Source organism: Urtica dioica, chromosome 12 (assembly GCF_054948205.1).
Source record: "Urtica dioica subsp. dioica isolate 48M chromosome 12, U.dioica_male_clone48M_v1_H2, whole genome shotgun sequence".
Lineage (NCBI taxonomy): Eukaryota > Viridiplantae > Streptophyta > Magnoliopsida > Rosales > Urticaceae > Urtica > Urtica dioica.
Genome location: NC_142767.1, coordinates 18,692,160 through 18,709,852, shown reverse-complemented (window position 1 = coordinate 18,709,852; position 17,693 = coordinate 18,692,160). Strand labels below are relative to the sequence as shown.

Sequence of the window (17,693 nt, the reverse complement as noted above, 5' to 3'; positions counted from 1 at the left end):
TAATGACGACACAAAATATTAACATTAGTGATTTTTCCCGCAACTTTTAAAGATTGAAGATTAAAGTGCACAAAATCGAAAATTTTGAGTATTTTTGCTGCTAATGACTCTATATTATATGTTACTCAAGAAATCCGAAACGGCCAAAGAGGTTCCTCGGAGTGCCGAGAACTAAATGGATCCAATAATGAGTTCGGGTCAAATAGACCCGAGAACTCACAAAAGATAAGGAACGCTTCGTTCACAAGTCAAGAACGGCCCATACTGAGTAGAACTTTGAAGAGAAGAGAAGCCGATAGGTCAAAGACTAGTCAAACAAATCAAACACGTGTAAATAAACCGAACAAAACGCTCGCCTCAACGGTTACGACCAAGGAAATGACGAGGAATAACCGCCCACTTAACGCACAAGCAAGGAGCAGTTACGTGATAACCGTTAGGATTCATCACCCCACGTAATCGACTCAAAGCAGCTATAAATAGAGGGATAACTCAAGGGAATGAGGTCATAATTTTTTACGAGCACACTTGTCATAGCTTTTACTTTCTTAAACTCCCCATTATTTTCTTATTTTTACGAGATTAGTCTGTATATTAGAAAAATCTTGCCTAAACACTTAGTATTCTCGAGATCTCATTCTCATAACTCAGTGTATTTCATGAGACGTTGTTGTACTAATTTTTCAGTCAACATTATATATATACAGGGATCGGATCTAAAGTGGCTAACTCAGTGGCTTCCGAACTGATCACTTAGATATTGCCACGATCAATAAGGCAAAGCGTTTCCCGAGAGAAGACTTTTTCAAGTCAACGCAAAGAAGAGACGACTTTGGACACATCCCAGCCTGGCGTCCGAGGGATTGGATCGATGACCTGGCAGAGGCTTCGTCTGAAACCTGGTTTCTATATAAATACCAAATGTATAACACGACTATATCATCGTTATACATATCAAGCACTATAACATTAGTAAAAAAAAAAAAAAGAGCATAGAATATGGTTTCTAAAAATAGTTTCACATTTGCTTGGAGGACTATGTTCATCATTGTGCTTCTACTAGCCGCCACAGCAGTGGCTTCAAGGACTCTATCTACCGCTAGTATGTCCATGATTCCATTTTTTTTTTCTATTAATATTTACTATATAGAAATAATAGACTTTTAAAAAAAAATTGGCCTTATAAGAGCCTAATTTTATCAATATATATTTGTTATTTGAAAAAAAAAGTAAATGAAGATTTTTTTTATTAGTTTTCTAATAAATGACATGAAACTGTGTCACATACTGTGACTATTTTTACTCATATTTATTTATTTTGAGTGGACATAGTACATACTGAATGTTAAAGAAAATATGACTCCTTTTGGACTGCAGATGGTAATATTAAGCCAAATTTAGTGGCGAGACGTCGAATGGGTGATGATGCTCCATGGGGTGGTGGTCGTCGCATACATAATCGTAACACATAAATATGTACGAGTTTTTCTCTCATATATGAAGCTCATACTAGCAGTGTTGTTGTCCCAATATATGTATGTGACTTGTTTTTTTTTTTTTCAAGGTTTTTTTTGCTTTCGTGGTCTTGATCTATATGTGACTTGTTTTTTTTTTGGGAAGGTTTTTGCTTTCGTGGTCCTCATATCAGGAGATGGAAGTGTTTTTCAAGCAGATATAAAAAAAGAAAAAAAGAGATGGGAGCGTTTATCAACTAATTAAGTTAGCATATTATGTCACTGTATATGTAACGTTCTATGTGCTTCTATTAATGTACAAATATTAAATAAATAATTTAATTATTTATTTTTGGGTTAACAGAGAGGCAAAAATATCAAATGTGTACTCAAAATGATACATATATACTTTTTTTTTTGCGCCGATAATAATACCTAATGTTACATTTTAGTTGCGCCGTAAGTATTTCCTCCGTTAAGTTGGATGAAAAAACACACGACGGCCTCTGATTTAAGGAAAAATTAATATTTTTTCTTAAAATTATTAGATATATATTTTTATAGTACAGGAAAAAAAAACCTCTCTCACACCTCACGAATATACAAAAAAAAAAAAAAAAAATCAAACTAACGAAACATTAATTATATCAATTTATTATACAAAACATAACAATAATCATGAACTCTCCCACCAACTCATCGAAGTTTATAATACAAAACATATTTACAAATGAGGTATTCGAAATTTTCATGAACTCTCCCACTTACTCTCCGTAGCCTTATAAGAAGATGGGCCTGGTCTCCAAAGGAAGTCACACACCATGTGGTAGTCATTCTTCATAATATACTCCTCATTTTTTGGTAAAGTGCCCCACCAACTCATCGCTTGTCAATGTGAAGGAACCGAAAAATCTTTATCACCGCGTTATTCTCACAAAGTAACTCCCAAAGGCGCGCCTCCTTCCACTCACCACAAGGAAATTTGAAATCCGAGACCCTCATGCCTTTGACTATACGCGAGGGATCTTGCACTCAAAAACTGAGAGAGAGAGAGAGATTGAGAGACAGTTATAGAGAGAGAAAGTGAGACGTGAATGAATGAGAGAATCTTCAACTGATTTCTCTATTGCATTGACTGTTTGTATAAATACAGACTCGGTGATTAGCTCACAGCCATTGATCTTACAACTAACTTTGATCTAATGGTTGTGAGTCTATCACTTATAACTAACTGAAATCTTCCCTAAACGACATCGCTTTGTACTGCTCTAATAAAAACCATGCTGTTTTGGAATCCATTTATCTTGTAAAACGTTCGCCAAGTCACCCCGATCCAATCTTTTATCAAGATCCTACCTCAATCATCTCTCATTCCTAAAACCAGCCAAAAACTCGTAAACTGGATAATAATGAATAACCAGCCAAAAACTCATACCGGACAGCTCAAAACGCTCCAAAAAAATTCAAACCGGACCAAAAAACTGTGAAATTTCAAATTGTTTAGACCGGACCGTTCTAGACCGTTTTGAACCGTTTAGATCGTTTGAGTCATTTCAAACTGTTTTACATAATAAAAAAAAATCATTAATTTTCCATAAAAATAGAAAACATATAATCATGTACGGGTGGGATACACATGCACGAATGCTTAATTTGGCTAGTTGGACATTAATTATTATTTTTTTCTTAAATAACCGATCCGGTCCGGTTTAACCGTACTTAAAAAAATAAAAACCGGACTGAACCGGATGAAAAAAAAACGTTTATTAATTTTGATGTTGGTATAAATGTTACTCTTGACATAAAAAGGACTAATTTGTAATTTTCTTTTGTAGCAAACTTATAATTTTAGTTTAAGCTTGATATTTTTTTAAACCAAAAGTATATACATATAGTGCGTTTAAAAAAAAAACAGACTATATAATGATATATCATCTGGGAAAGTGTGTAGGTGGAGGAAGAGGGCTTCCCCAGAAGTGCGCAGAGTTGAGGAAAACGGTAACATGAATTATACCTTTTTCTATTTCAGAGGACTGACTGACTGAAACATCCCTTTCTCCTAAATCACTTCCAATAATGATTTCCTCAGCTCTCACCACCACTCTCTCTCCCTCTCTAATCCAACGCTTTTCTCGTTTCAACGCCACACCGACCTCAAGCTTCACACCTTCTCTATCCCTCCACCAGGCAATCTCTCTCTCTCTCTCCCGCTCTCAGATTCGATTTCGGTTCGGTTATGTTATTTATGATCTTTTGATTTTGTTGTTGGCAGAGAGTGAGAGGCCGTACGGTTTGCCATGTGGAGCTCTCAGGCGACGCACCATTTGCGGCGGCGATCGGGGCGTGCGTGTTCTCTTCGCTCCTGTTTCCGGCAGCCGGAGGTGAAGACGCCGGCGGTCGTGCGGATTCGGCTCTCGATTCCGACGACTCAAGGCTTATTGTCATGAGTGTCATCAGCTTCATTCCTTACTTCAACTGGCTGGTACATACACCAACTATCTACTTTTCATCTCTATTATTGATTAGTTTAATTTAATTAATTTGTGCTTAGGGTTTCGGGGATTGTCTGTGTTTGTGTTTGTGATTAGAGTTGGATTTTTGCGTGGCTTGACACTGGAAAAAGTCGTTACGCTGTGTATTCCCTAGTTTACTTGATGCCATACATCAGGTATCATTTGCTTCAGCCTCTCATATCTTTACTCGTCAATCATTTTCTTGCAAAAGAAGAGAAATGATTTTATACGGAATTCTGATGTGTTGTACGTGAATTTGTATCGGTTGTTTGTTGATGAATTAGGTCAAATTTATCGCTGTCGACAGAAGAAAGCTGGCTGCCTATAGCGAGCATTATATTATGCGTTCTTCATGTTCAGGTAAAAAGGCAATTTTGCGGAAACTTATTAATCTTTATGACTCAATTTTTTGTGCGTGTTTCTTGTGCAGCTGGAAACAAGTATTAAAAACGGGGATATTCAAGGCTTTCCATTGTTTAGAGAGATGAAGATTTCTCGACCCAACTCTGAGGTATGGTTGTTCGTTTCTGGTTTCGTATGTGTCACATCTATGGCTAAGTATTGTCGCTGATAGATACAATATGCAGGAGAAGAGAGACCACGAAATTGATGGGTGGGGAGATTTACACGATGATAAACATTCAAATGAAGGAAACAAGAAAAATAAACGCTAGAATGGAATATGATAGTTTTCCTTGTGATACCTTTTCCATTATCCACAAGATAATGATTTTGTGATTTTAACAACACGAATTTGGTTTGTGCGGATAAATTTCTCCTGTTTCGATGGAGGCTATCAAATGAAAACCTGGATTTTTGTTGGAGTATTTGGCGTTAGTAAAAGGTTATGAAAGAGAAATGGATTTTGTGAAAATGATTCTGGTTTGTGTGGTGGAACACAGCTTGCAGAGCATGAGGCATTATGCTCTCTGTGTTCAGCTCCAATCCCTCTCCACCACTCAAACTTCCGAGCCCTGCAACTAGTACTCTGACTTTGAGTGAGTTTATGTGAGTTTATGTTAATAATTGACAAAGAAGATGAATTATTTAGGTACCTCTGACGATCCAAAAACAGTACATGCCCCATGATTTCAGATGAACATCGTCAATGTCTCTTCTGATGGTGTTGAGCCTCCACTCTCAAATATTAATTTTGTTTTTCTTTCTATTTTTTTTTTAAATATTATTAGAATAATTTTTTCATTTGAAGACGGCCAAATGGAAGCCTTACAGAAGGTAAGCAAGCATTGTGTCAAATAGTGTTATTTGACCCATAAGTTCAAAAAAGTAACCAGTTTGATTAGTCTCTTTTGTTTAAAGTATTTATGGTTTTAGAGTTGGTGCAAAAGTTAAAGGATGAAGTATGAAGTCCTTCAGCTCAGTTTGAAAACATTGAGTTCAAAAATCGCTATCCCGTGAAGAATTTTGATGGGTCAAAGGTAAAAGGTGTGGTTGCGAAGCTGATCAAAGTTAAAGATAGCTCCACAATGACAGCCTTAGAGGTAAGAATAGATGAATGCCTTTGCTAGAGTATGACATGTTCTTTAAAAAAAAATCACACACTGTCCCAGAAAGGGTTCCACAGTCTGCATCTAGATTGGTCCGTTTCTTGTTAAGATCATGTTACTTTTTCTCCATCTTTCTTTCTGTTTCCCGCTGATCAAGTCATAACATATTGTGCTTATTTTTTTTTTTGCCTTTTCAGGTTGGAAAAGAAATGCAGAGCTGGCACTTTCTTTGATTGATTGAATTGAAGGTAAAATTCACTGCATAGCTTCTTTCTTTAGATTGCTACAGAAAATTCTCTTTTTCTCTATGATCACCCCATGCTCCTTTTTTTTTTTTTTTTTGAATTTGAGTTGAAGCTTCTTGGGATAGTGCTTGGTTGATTGAATCTCTTATCGAGCTTAAGTCTTGCTCTCAGATAATGATTTGATTATTGTTCTTTTTCTTGATAATCCTATCCTATCTTCAAATTTTTGGTTGATAATTATACATGGATTTTGATTGAAAGTCACAGACGCCAAATCCTCTTCGTGGAATCATGTTATTCTCTTTAGCGTCAACAAGAGTGTTTTTTTGTTTTTGTTTTTGTGTGTGTGGTGGTTTCATCTTAGACTGACCAAGAGTTTATCAAACTTACATGGTTGGTTACTTTATGAAATAAATATAAAACTTTGGGTTATCCCGGGGCAAACTACCCCAAAAAGAAAACTAAGTTCTTATACATAAGGGGAAATTACATAAGGATCTCGAAATAGAATATCTCTAGAGTTAAATATATGCACAAAAATGCCATTGCGATTATACTTGATAGATATTATATAAATCTAAATTTTGTTTCGTTTATGTAAATACTATCTTCTCTCTATCGTTGCCGGCTAGTCTGACAAAGAACTCGTTGTTAGGCGAAGACGAAGGCTTGAAATCATGGCGTAGTAGGAATTGCACATATGAAATAAAATATCAGAATAAGAATGAAAAACTAGGTACAATGAGAATTTGTTTTAAACATGGGGCAACCCTGGTAATTTCTGCATAAACTATTTAGAACCTTCTCGTGGAAATTATATTTCTTATATTTCAATATGGACGAAACGGATAATATATATATATATATATATATATATCTATAATAAAAGTTAAAAAAAAAATTACGTATAAAATAATGAAAAGACTTGGTCTTTTTTTTTTTTTTTTTTTTTTTTTGAAGGAGGAGGAGATTGACTTTTCAAGACGCCAGTCAGTAAAAGTGTAAAACTAGTAATATTGAATGTTTCTCTAGTTCTAGAGAAAATGGTTGAACAAGAGGTATATAGATGTTACTTTAAATCTCTCCAACCCACTAGTTTTGCAGTCAATTATTAAGACTTTTTGCATGCAAAGAAAGAAACACCATTCGTAGGTATTATTATAAAGCACACTAACTAAATCACAGAGATTTCATAAAGAGTTCTATATTTCACAATGAGAAACATAGACACTCTCAGATTAGCAATAATAATCTCTATCTCTCTGGCTTGGACAGTAATTGCAAGCAGAGAAGAAACGGAGGCTCTTCTGAAATGGAAAGCCAACCTCCCAAAACAGCCACTCCTCAATTCCTGGGCTCTCCCAACACCAAATTCCAATTCTACCCTCGCAATAAGCCCATGCAAATGGTACGGAATCACTTGCGACAGCAATGGAAGCGTGACCACCATAGACTTAGCATACACAGGCCTCACCGGAACACTCCAAGCCTTGGACCTCTCTTCCTTCCCCAAACTCCTTCATCTCGATCTCAAAGTCAACAACCTCACTGGAACCATACCCGAAAATATTGGGTCTGCTTCGACCCTCGAGCTTCTCGACCTCTGTTTGAACTCTCTAGAAGGTCCTCTCCCTCTCTCCCTCGCCAATCTCACAAGAGTTTACCAGCTCGACGTGTCACAGAATAACATCACTGGGACGTTGGACCCTCGTTTATTCCCTGCCTCATCTTCAGATAAACACGGTCTGTTGAGCCTCAAACGTCTTATGACCCGAGAGACTCTGCTCGGAGGGAAGATTCCGGACCAGATAGGAAACTTGAAGTTCCTATCGCTCTTGGCTCTCGACAACTGTTTCTTCACCGGTCCGATCCCACAATCTTTCGGAAACCTCACCGAGATGGCGATCCTCAGGCTTTCAAACAACCAACTCTCTGGTCCATTACCGGAGAAAATCGCTGAGTTGACGAAGTTGACGGACTTGCGTCTGCTCCGCAACCGACTCTCTGGTTTGGTTCCGGCTAGGCTCGGGAATTCGTCGGCGTTGGTGGTGCTAAATTTGTCGTGGAACAAATTCACCGGAAATTTGCCACCGGAAGTGTGTAAATTCGGAACGTTGGTCAACTTCACCGCCGACCGCAACGATTTCTCAGGCTCGGTCCCGGCGAGCCTCAGAAACTGTTCTTCCCTGAAAAGAGTGAGGCTGGAACACAACCGGCTATCGAGCCGTCTCGACCGGGAATTCGGAGTTTATCCAAACCTCACATACATCGACCTCAGCTTCAACAGGTTTCACGGCGAGCTCTCGCCGGATTGGGGACAGTGCCGAAACTTAATGTTTATCGGAATGTCCGGGAACATGATCAGCGGCGAAATCCCCAATGAGATCGCAGGGTTGAGCCAATTAGTCAAGCTCGATCTCTCTTCCAATAAATTCTCCGGAAAGATACCGGAGAATGTTGGAAAGTGGTCCTCGAGATTGTCCTACTTAAACCTGAATGGTAACCAGTTTCTCGGCGATATACCAGCGGCGATTGGAGGGTTTTTGAATCTGGCGTCCTTAGACCTGTCGATGAACAATCTGACCGGAGTGATCCCACCGGAAATCGGGAGGTGCACGAAGCTACAAGATCTGAGCCTCGCCGCAAACAACTTGAGCGGTGAAATCCCACCTCAGATCGGCAATCTCGTGGCGTTGCAAAAATTGGATCTGAGTCACAACTCGCTGAGCGGTCACATAACTCCCGAGTTAGGAAAGCTCAGAACCTTAGAAAATCTGAACCTATCAAACAATGATCTCGACGGTCCGATTCCCCGGTCATTCTCCGGCATGTTGAGCTTGACCGATATCAATCTCTCAAACAACTCTCTGGAAGGTCTCATTCCCGATCTCAAGATCTTCCGATTGGTAAGACCCGACTCTCTCGTCCACAACAAAGGCCTCTGCAGCCAAGGATTTCTCATACAAGATCTGCCGTTGTGCGAAACCAGAGGGGGGACTGAAAATGGCAGCCGGAGAAAGATAAAGTATCTCACGGTTCTTCTTCTTTCTCTCTTGATTCCCCTGTCATTTCTTATATTGCTCGGCATCTGGTTTTTGGCACTGCGGCAGAGAAGGAAATCGAGAGATTCGACGGAAAACCGACCTCCGATTTCTTACCCTGACGAAAGCAAGCTAAAGTACCGAGAGATACTCGATGCTACCGAAAAATTCGACGAGAAGCACTGCATCGGCGCCGGAGGATTCGGGAGAGTTTACAGAGCCGAGATCCCAGGTTCGAGCCAGGTCTTCGCGGTGAAGAAGATCATCTTCGGATCCGTGAGCGAGGAGTCTCAGAGAGAGAGCGTGAAAAGCTTCGCGAACGAGGCGGAGAAGCTGACAGAGATCAAGCACCGCAACATCGTGAAGCTCTGCGGGTTCTGTTCTCACGGAGCAGACACTATTCTAGTCTACGAGTTCGTCGAGAACGGAAGCCTGAAAGACGCCCTGAGTAACAATCGGATTGCCGGCGAGCTCGGTTGGGAGAGGCGGATCCGGGTTCTAGAAGGTGTGGCTCACGCTCTGTCGTACTTGCACAACGATTGTGTTCCGCCCATAATCCACCGAGACATCTCGAGCAAGAACGTCTTGTTGGGCCCGGATCTCGAGGCTCGCCTCTCGGATTTCGGAACCGCCAGGTTTCTGGATCCTGATTCTTCTAATTGGACCGCAGTCGCTGGAACCTTCGGCTACCTCGCTCCCGGTACGTGTATATTTTTAACAAGCAGTATGTTCCGTGTATTACAGTATGTTCCGTGTATTACTGCGGAATAATTAATATATTTTAGTTTGAAGGAAGAAATATATAAAGACATGTCCATAAATATTTAGGTTTGAAAATTGAAATAAATGTATTTAAAGTTTTTTGAAGACATTTTTATCTTTCTGAAAAAAAAAATCGATACGAATCTAAACTAGTTGTGTTTAGAGTCCAATCTCTTATTTTTTCTTAAAAACAAAACTGTTCATTAGTGTTTTGTGAGTACAGGTCTACTACTCTATATATATATATATATATATATATATATATATATATATATATATATATATATATATATATATATATAATATAATGACTAAAAATGTTGATTAAATATTTTCCAACAATGTTTTGTTTTGGTTTTTGAAATGTTGCAGAGTTAGCTTATGACATGACTGTGACAGAGAAATGTGATGTTTATAGCTTCGGGGTATTGGCCATCGAGATTCTGATGGGGAAGCACCCGGGAGAGCTTGTTTCGGATTTGTATTCGGGCTCTGTTCAAAGTGTTGATTATGAAGACATTTTAGATCCTCGACTCTCGCAGCCTGTGAGTGGAGTAACTGTGGATAGATTGGAGAAAATTACGATATTAGCCGTGTCGTGTTTGGCGGCTAAACCCGAGTGTAGACCAACCATGAGAAGTGTTGCAAATCTGCTACAAACTCTGGCTCGTGATATAATGGCTTGAAAACTTTTTATCTGCTAATTATGTGGAGGAAGATCATATGTGAGTGCATATATGGTAGTGATGGGTGATTAGAGAAACAAGAGAATTCTCTTTAATATTTAAAAAAAGAATAAGAAACGTACTGTTATTTTCCTTGTCAACTTTCAGAAGCTGTTTGTGAACACCGAAAACTAAACACAACTTCTCATGAAATATTAGAAAGTTAGGCTAAAATATTATTTAAAGGCATGTACTATAGACAGAAATTATCATAATCGTACTAGTTTTTTGTGTGTGTGTGCCCCAAAAATATTGGGTTTGGTTGGAGGTAATGGAATGTAATCATATTTTCAGAAATATTATTAATATAATAAGATTATTAAGAATATATAGATTACTCTATTTGATTAAAAAGTTAATATTTTAAATAAATTTTTGGGAATGTTATATTATTTGTTTGGTTTGACAAAATAATGTAATGTTTAATAAAAACGTATAAATAATAAACTTCTTATAAATAGACATATAAAAACAATAAGAATATAAATAAATGGTACCGAAACAATAAAAAATAACAGTTAACTCTAAAAAAAATTAAAAAAATTCATAAAAAATATAAACTTTATCTAATTTTAACCATACAATATTTTTTAATTTTACCATAATAATTCATGGTATATGTTAATTATATATTTTTTTTGGACAAAAAATATCTACGGTATCTGAAGATTTTTTTCCTCTCATACAATTGTTGATGTCGATTTTTAGAATGACCAACAATCACAAATAAAGAAATGCTAAGATTTAATATTTTAGATGAGTTTCGAAAGACGTCGTATAAGAAACAGTATAAAAATAAAGAACTATAATAATAGAAGAATATTAATTAATTATATTGATCGTGAAATGGATTACAAGTGGGACGAGGTGACGAACTCAATAAGACGAGCTCAAGACAACAAATACACGAATATGAAATATGGTGATTGAGAGCTGGGAACGTAAGTATGCATGTGCGAAAAATGTCGTCTTATCTTCTATTTATAGGCGAGATGGAACCTCCTTGCCGAAGACACGTGTTCATCGATCCGCACTCCTCGTCAGGACTGAAGTCGTCTTAGATCCGTTCTTCACGGCGTGGTCTTTTCTTCTTTGACTGACCGATTCTTCTGACCAGGAAGATGTGGTCGAACTGGAAAACGTGACTGGACTCGGGCCGATCTGGCGAGATCATACTGAGTCCAAGGTTGATTTCGTGGGCCGACTGTTGAGCTCGTACAAGGCCCATAATTGATTCCGTGGGCCGGTCTTCAAATGGATATTGGGCTTTGGTCGGGCCAAAGCCCATCCGAGATAATTATTTAAATAACTGAATTTTTATACCCCCACAACAATTAGTGCAAAATGAATTAATAAAAAGTAGAATTTATATTTTCAATTTATTTATTGATATACTTAAACTAACGATATAATTCAATGTATACTGTATATATGTATATAAATATCTAGGTATATAATATCATATTTAATATAATATGTATCTCTATTTAAACTAACAATATAATGTATATATATGTATATAAATATATACGTATATAATATTATATTTAATATAATATATATCTCTACATTCATAATATAATATTTAATATCATATAATATATAATATAATATAATATACATGTACATGTGTAGATATGTATATACAATATTATACATACGGATTTAAAAAAAACTGTACGTAAAAGAAAACTCATACGTATATAATATATATAATAAAATAATAATAAAAGTAGATTCTCATGAGTTGGTAATTTGAGTATCACCTTTTTGTGGTATTAGTATTTACTCATTTTAAGGTAATCTCATTACTTTAAGTAATCACATTCCTGAGAATCTTTTTTAACATTAACTTAAACCAAACAATATAATCCTAAAAATTCTCAAGAACATGGAACTCAACCAAACACATCTTGTATGTATTATTTTGTAATGATTTTGGCCAATTCAAATTAGGAATGAACTATCTTGCTATGTATTAGAAATTTTGTAAAGATGGATACTCTATTTTCTACAACTGTATTATTTATCATTTTTGTTGATTAAAAAATTTGGCATTATTAATATTTTCATTATTACATATTTATATTAGGAGGAGTGTATATAAACAATTCTATGTTTTAAATTTGTTTCGCTGTAATGACTTGACTTGTAGTTTGGTAGAGAGAATGGAGAGGTGGATGAAAGATTAATAATGCTTCCAATTTTGAATAGAAAGTAAAAGAAAGAAGGAAGATCCTACTAAACAATTCATTCACCCATCATTTTATAATTCCTACCAAACACAACTAAAAATAAGTTGACAAGTTTTTTTCTTTTCCATAATTTTATAAGAAGAAAATAAGAATTATACCAATTAGACCACTTCAAACCTTAAGATTGCAAAATAGTCATTGTTTCCATATTTTAATAAAATAGCCAAAATTTTCTATATGAGACCATTATAAATAAATGCAGTGCCTAAATTAACCTTCATTACTTTTCGAATAAAAAAAAGTTAATATTTTTTTTTTTTGAAGAATTTTTTATTTTCCATTTAGAGTGGTTTATTCTCTCTCTCTCTCTCTCGTTGAACTATTTAAAAATAAAATCACGGAGCGAAAAAGAAATAGTAATTGAAAAAAATGTGGAAGCAGGCGAAGAAAAAGAAAACTTGCCCATCATCATGGCCAATCGTCACTGCACTCTATCAACCAAGCAAGTTTTAATATAAATTAATTAATTTGTTATTGGATTTGGATCGCCTAATTTGAATTGGCTATAAACAAAGGCTTTACAGATTTCGCATTCGCTTTGTTGCTGGATTGAATTGCACGCTTCTAATAAAATATCTGATCAATTAATTTGTTATTAGATTCGGATCACCAAAAATAATCCATCATCTTAAAGAATTAAGACGTTTAATGCGAAATGAGATGAATTAAAGCTAAAAGAAAATTGATGCGAAGAAACTTGTGATGCTAGTATTCAAGAACAAAATGGCGCGACGAATAGAAAACTGTGCACAAAACGAAAACTATAATCCTTGGTTTGGATCCAAGTGATCCTAATCCAAGTCAGGTCTAGACTATTTATTAGCACGATTATATATAGCTTTTAGTTTTAGGAAGTTTTATCCTTGTTTCTACATTCAACGTACCTCATTTATATTATCAATATTCATTGGCGTCATATTATATCAGTTGGCCATAGTTTTTTGGTTCCAAAAAATCAGTGAGAAATATTAGTGCGTCAGTTATCATTTTACGTCTTCATTTATTTGCAAATTCTTTGTAATCAGACAATTATAAACACATCCAATATTTTCCTTACTTGGATCGTTATATTGTTGGTAAGATTTTCCACTTAAATTGTAATTTGACTTCCTTTTTTTTCAATAAGTAAATTGTTTAAACCAAACCACAAGCCACACAAACTCCGGTAAAGGCTCAACTAGTTCCCGACACTTTGTCAAAGTTCATTGTTCTGATTTATTCATTATTATTGCTTTTTTGTCTCAGAGGGAATGAATTTCAAATTACGATGGCTGGTTTTGAAAGACTTTTGAGGCTAGGGTTGGAAGTTATTGCCTGGTCTATAACATTCTGTCTTATCCCAAGAGTACGTAAATATCCTGTGAGGCCTGTGTACTTTTCAAAGTCAAACCAACTAGAAGAAGTTATTTTACTACGACTTGTCTAAAGAACACCACTTCAGCTGAAGGATGATGTAAGCTATCAACTAAGTGGCACAAAAATTTGTCCTATGTAAATGTAATCGGGCATTGATACCCATTTTTTCCAAACTTAAAAATACATTAAAGTAAATGAATATATAAGATTACATACCGAAATTGAGGACAATTTTTTTGAGTTACCACACTCGAGTATATTAACAAAAAAAAATAAAAAAATACAACCATATATATTCTAAAATACCACAAGATTATGAACTATACAAAATTGTTTTTGCCATTTTTTTTATTGAGATCGATAAACTAGTATGATGATGAAATAAAAAAAATTATACGGATATTAAGCTATTTGAAACATTAAAATTTTAAATTAGGCAGAAACTATGATGTCACATCTAATTTTTTTTTTAATTACTACGACTTCTTAATAAATAATCAGATTTTTTTAAATGTTAATTTATTTTAAAATACTATTAAATATCATGTTTTTTATTTGGAAAATTAATTCCTCCCACGTTTATAATGGACTATTTTTCAAAGTCAAATCATCTAGAAGTTATTGTACCACGGCTTGTTTAATAAGAAGATCACCTTCAGCTGGAGGATGATGTTAGCTATCAATCAAGTTGCCTGAAAATTGAGGCAGAGAGACTTGTGCACTGTTTTTTTGAATTATCCACACTGAAGTTGTTGTTTTTTTTTCTTTAATTAATTGTCACTTAGTGATATGGATGGGGAAGCGATAATAACGTATATAAATGGGACATCTCTTGGCATTACAGTTATTCTAGAGGGAAAAAAAAAAACTTTCAATATTTGCAACTGTAAATTTTTAAGGTCTAAAACGAGGGATTTAGTGGTGAATGAATCATAATTAATAAATAAAAACTGAATAAGAATATCCATAAGATCAATAAGAATTCGGATAGTTATCCAATTACATTATGACACACCATCAACTAAATATATAAGAAAAATAAAATAAAAACACAATAACGTGTCATAATTAGTTTGTGAAACAAATAAGGAAAAATAGACAAAAAAAAACATAGAAATTGAGAGACCATCTCAATCAGATCAATAAGGCATTAGGTATTAAACATTGACTAATACTTAAAGTTAAACGCTATAAAGAAAATGTCAATGGTCTCATATATACATGCAAGTAAACGGAGAGGACTTTAAGGAAACGAGAAAAAAATACAAAGGAACGAATATGGCAGTGGAAATGATCAGCTGGTATTTTTCTATAAATACAAGGTTATGTGTACCAAAGCATATAACATAAATTGAGAAAAGAAAAGATAAAATGCCTTCTATAATCAGTTACGCAATATTAGTCTTCATGGCTGCGCTTCTAATAGCCTCCACAGCAATGGCGGCAAGGACTGAACCATGCCACTTTACCGCCAGTAATTATTCCAGATTTCAATTCTCACATATTTTTTAATATATAATATATAGAATGCTCTATACCATATATTATAATGATAATTATAATTACATCTTTGTGATTGCAGGTACTAATAATAATAAGGCGGAGTTTGTGGCGACACGTCGACTTTTGCAAGAGACTTATAAAGAAACTCCATGTTGTGATCATTATTAGGCTCGCACAAATAATGGTCATACATAAATATGTATATCTATGATGTAACTTTGCATGTGCTTTCTGTTAGTGTCTAAGTTTGTTGAAATAAAGAGGGCTGTATTTCATCTTGAAGCCCCTTTTGTGATATCTATTAATTTGTTTATGCAATTTATGCCTTTTTTTGTGTGAGCTCTTAGATGATCTGCTTATAAGATGGGACAATTGAAAAGTCGAGTTTCAAGAAAATAAAATTAACTGAAGTTAGCAGTTGGTATATGCCAATAAGAGCAATGTATATCTGAGCTACAGCAAAAATAAATCATGAATTTGTATGTGAGAGCTTAGTATACAATCCTTTTTCCATATTAATAATTAAGTGCATTTTATATATATATTTATCGTTTTCTTTGTTGGTTTAATTCCAAAGCGCTTGTTTTAATATTTTTTTTTTTTAGTTTTCTTTGATTTTATGTGTTATTAAGAACCGTGCGCACATGAATTATACGCGACTCTTTGTCTATGAAGATCAAATTAAGGTCGAGAATGAAATTTAAATTACATGAAAAACAAATTAATTCCGACTCTTTGTCTATGAGAATCAAATTCAGATCAAACTACATTATTAGAGGGGGTTAACACGAAAAACAAAATTATAAAAGAGTTAATTTGTAATTTTTTAATAGAAAAGAAAAAGAAAATTAAAAATACCAAAATAAATAATTTAAATTATTTATGTAAATATCATCGTGGAAACTTCGCCGTGACGAGACTGATTTTTGTTGCGATGTGGCTGAGTTTAGCTGTGACAAGACTGATTTTTGCCGTGACTGGAGAATCTATGATGGAACTAGAACCATTGTGGATTCCTCGCCCTGACAACAATGAACCTCATCGCGACAAAAACGAAAAAAATTGTTGTTACGTTTATGTTGGCTTATTTTTACATGGCAAGCCTCTTCAGAAATTAGATGTCGCTCGTCATGCTTCAGGATTTGTAGAGACATCTTTCTCTGTTTTCATGTTCTTATATTTTTGGCAAGTTTCCTATTTATGGCTTAACCTTTCGCGGATGACTTTCCTCGCTTATCTTTCCGCGTGTATGAGTAAGAAAACCCAAGGTTGACTTCCTCTTGTACAACTGCTATAAAAGTTGTGCTTCTGCCCTAACAGTCTCTTGACGCTTTTGATCAAATAATCAGGGTTCCTAGACGTGCTCGACTGACGGATTGAGAAATTAGTTGTATTGATCTTCAGTAGTGTAAATCTCTAAACACATATTTGGATCTAAGTGTTTGAGAGATTGTGGGTTCTTGTGCATTCGTGATTGAAGTTTTCACATAAATTGATATTGAAGGCTACCAAACATCGGAGAATGCTTGAAGAGTAGAATTGAGAGGGGTCTCAAATTCAGGAGGAGTCCCTGATTTGGTAATCACTAGTAGTAATAGACTTATGGCGTTGTTTATTTGTGTTATTCATATAAGTCCTCGTTTGTATTATTGACTATTTTATAGTGAATTCTTTTCCACTGTCTGAGAGCCCCCAGATGTAGGTGACGTGGCGCACTGAACTGGGTAAACATATTGCGTGTCCTCAATTAATTGTCACTTAGTGATATGGATGGGGAAGCGATAATAACGTACTCTAGAGGAAAAAAAACTTTCAATATTTGCAGCTTTAATTTTTTAAGGTCTAAACCGAGGGATTTAGTGGTGAATGAATAATAAAAAAATAAAAAATTGAATAAGAATTTCCATCAGATCAATAAGAATTCGGATAGTTGTCCAATTACATTATGACACACCATCAACTAAATATATAAGAAAGATAAAATAAAAACGCAATAACGTGTCAAAATTAGTTTGTGAAACAAATAAAGAGACAAAAAAAAAAAAAAAAAACAGAAATTGAGAGACCATCTCAATCAGATCAATAAGGCATTAGGTATTAAACATTGACTAATACTAAAACGCTATAAAAAAAATGTCAATGGTCTCATATATACATCCAAGTAAACGGAGAGGACTTTAAGGAAACGAGAAAAAAATACAAAGGAACGAATATGGCAGTGGAAATGATCAGCTGGTATTTTTCTATAAATACAAGGTTATGTGTACCAAAGCATATAACATAAATTGAGAAAAGAAAAGATAAAATGCCTTCTATAATCAGTTACGCAAT

General features: G+C 35.1%; 2 protein-coding genes and 2 long non-coding RNA genes across 5 annotated transcripts; all 4 read left to right on the top strand.

The window, feature by feature from the left end:
- The first annotated feature begins 958 nt into the window (after positions 1 to 958).
- Positions 959 to 1,817, top strand: LOC149379899 (uncharacterized). 2 transcript variants are annotated; one of them, XR_016294145.1, is made up of 3 exons: positions 959 to 1,102; positions 1,378 to 1,476; positions 1,621 to 1,817. It is a non-coding gene; the product is annotated as an uncharacterized LOC149379899 (long non-coding RNA). The 2 variants fall into 2 exon arrangements; XR_016294146.1 differs by having other exon boundaries at positions 1,378 to 1,535.
- A 1,254-nt stretch (positions 1,818 to 3,071) lies between these two features.
- On the top strand, positions 3,072 to 4,794 carry LOC149379898 (zinc finger matrin-type protein). Its single transcript, XM_089604073.1, has 8 exons — positions 3,072 to 3,079; positions 3,370 to 3,452; positions 3,544 to 3,641; positions 3,727 to 3,936; positions 4,043 to 4,122; positions 4,252 to 4,327; positions 4,398 to 4,478; positions 4,555 to 4,794. The coding sequence occupies exons 1-8, from the start codon at positions 3,072 to 3,074 to the stop codon at positions 4,639 to 4,641; spliced, it is 723 nt and encodes a 240-aa protein (XP_089460199.1). The 3' UTR covers positions 4,642 to 4,794.
- Positions 4,795 to 6,691: 1,897 nt separating this feature from the next.
- On the top strand, positions 6,692 to 10,515 carry LOC149379897 (uncharacterized). The gene is made up of 2 exons (XM_089602785.1): positions 6,692 to 9,461; positions 9,896 to 10,515. The coding sequence occupies exons 1-2, from the start codon at positions 6,935 to 6,937 to the stop codon at positions 10,207 to 10,209; spliced, it is 2,841 nt and encodes a 946-aa protein (XP_089458911.1). The 5' UTR covers positions 6,692 to 6,934; the 3' UTR covers positions 10,210 to 10,515.
- Positions 10,516 to 15,086: 4,571 nt separating this feature from the next.
- Positions 15,087 to 15,696, top strand: LOC149379896 (uncharacterized). Its single transcript, XR_016294141.1, has 2 exons — positions 15,087 to 15,333; positions 15,442 to 15,696. It is a non-coding gene; the product is annotated as an uncharacterized LOC149379896 (long non-coding RNA).
- The last annotated feature ends 1,997 nt before the right edge of the window (positions 15,697 to 17,693 follow it).

Bases quoted from the DNA above. Each gene is read 5' to 3' on its own strand.
- LOC149379898 (XM_089604073.1), top strand. The intron at 3,453-3,543 runs GTAACATGAATT...TGATTTCCTCAG, and splicing joins GCGCAGAGTTGAGGAAAACG to CTCTCACCACCACTCTCTCT. The intron at 4,123-4,251 runs GTATCATTTGCT...TTGATGAATTAG, and splicing joins TACTTGATGCCATACATCAG to GTCAAATTTATCGCTGTCGA.
- LOC149379897 (XM_089602785.1), top strand. From the start codon at position 6,935: ATGAGAAACATAGACACTCTCAGATTAGCAATAATAATCTCTATCTCT. The intron at 9,462-9,895 runs GTACGTGTATAT...GAAATGTTGCAG, and splicing joins CTTCGGCTACCTCGCTCCCG to AGTTAGCTTATGACATGACT.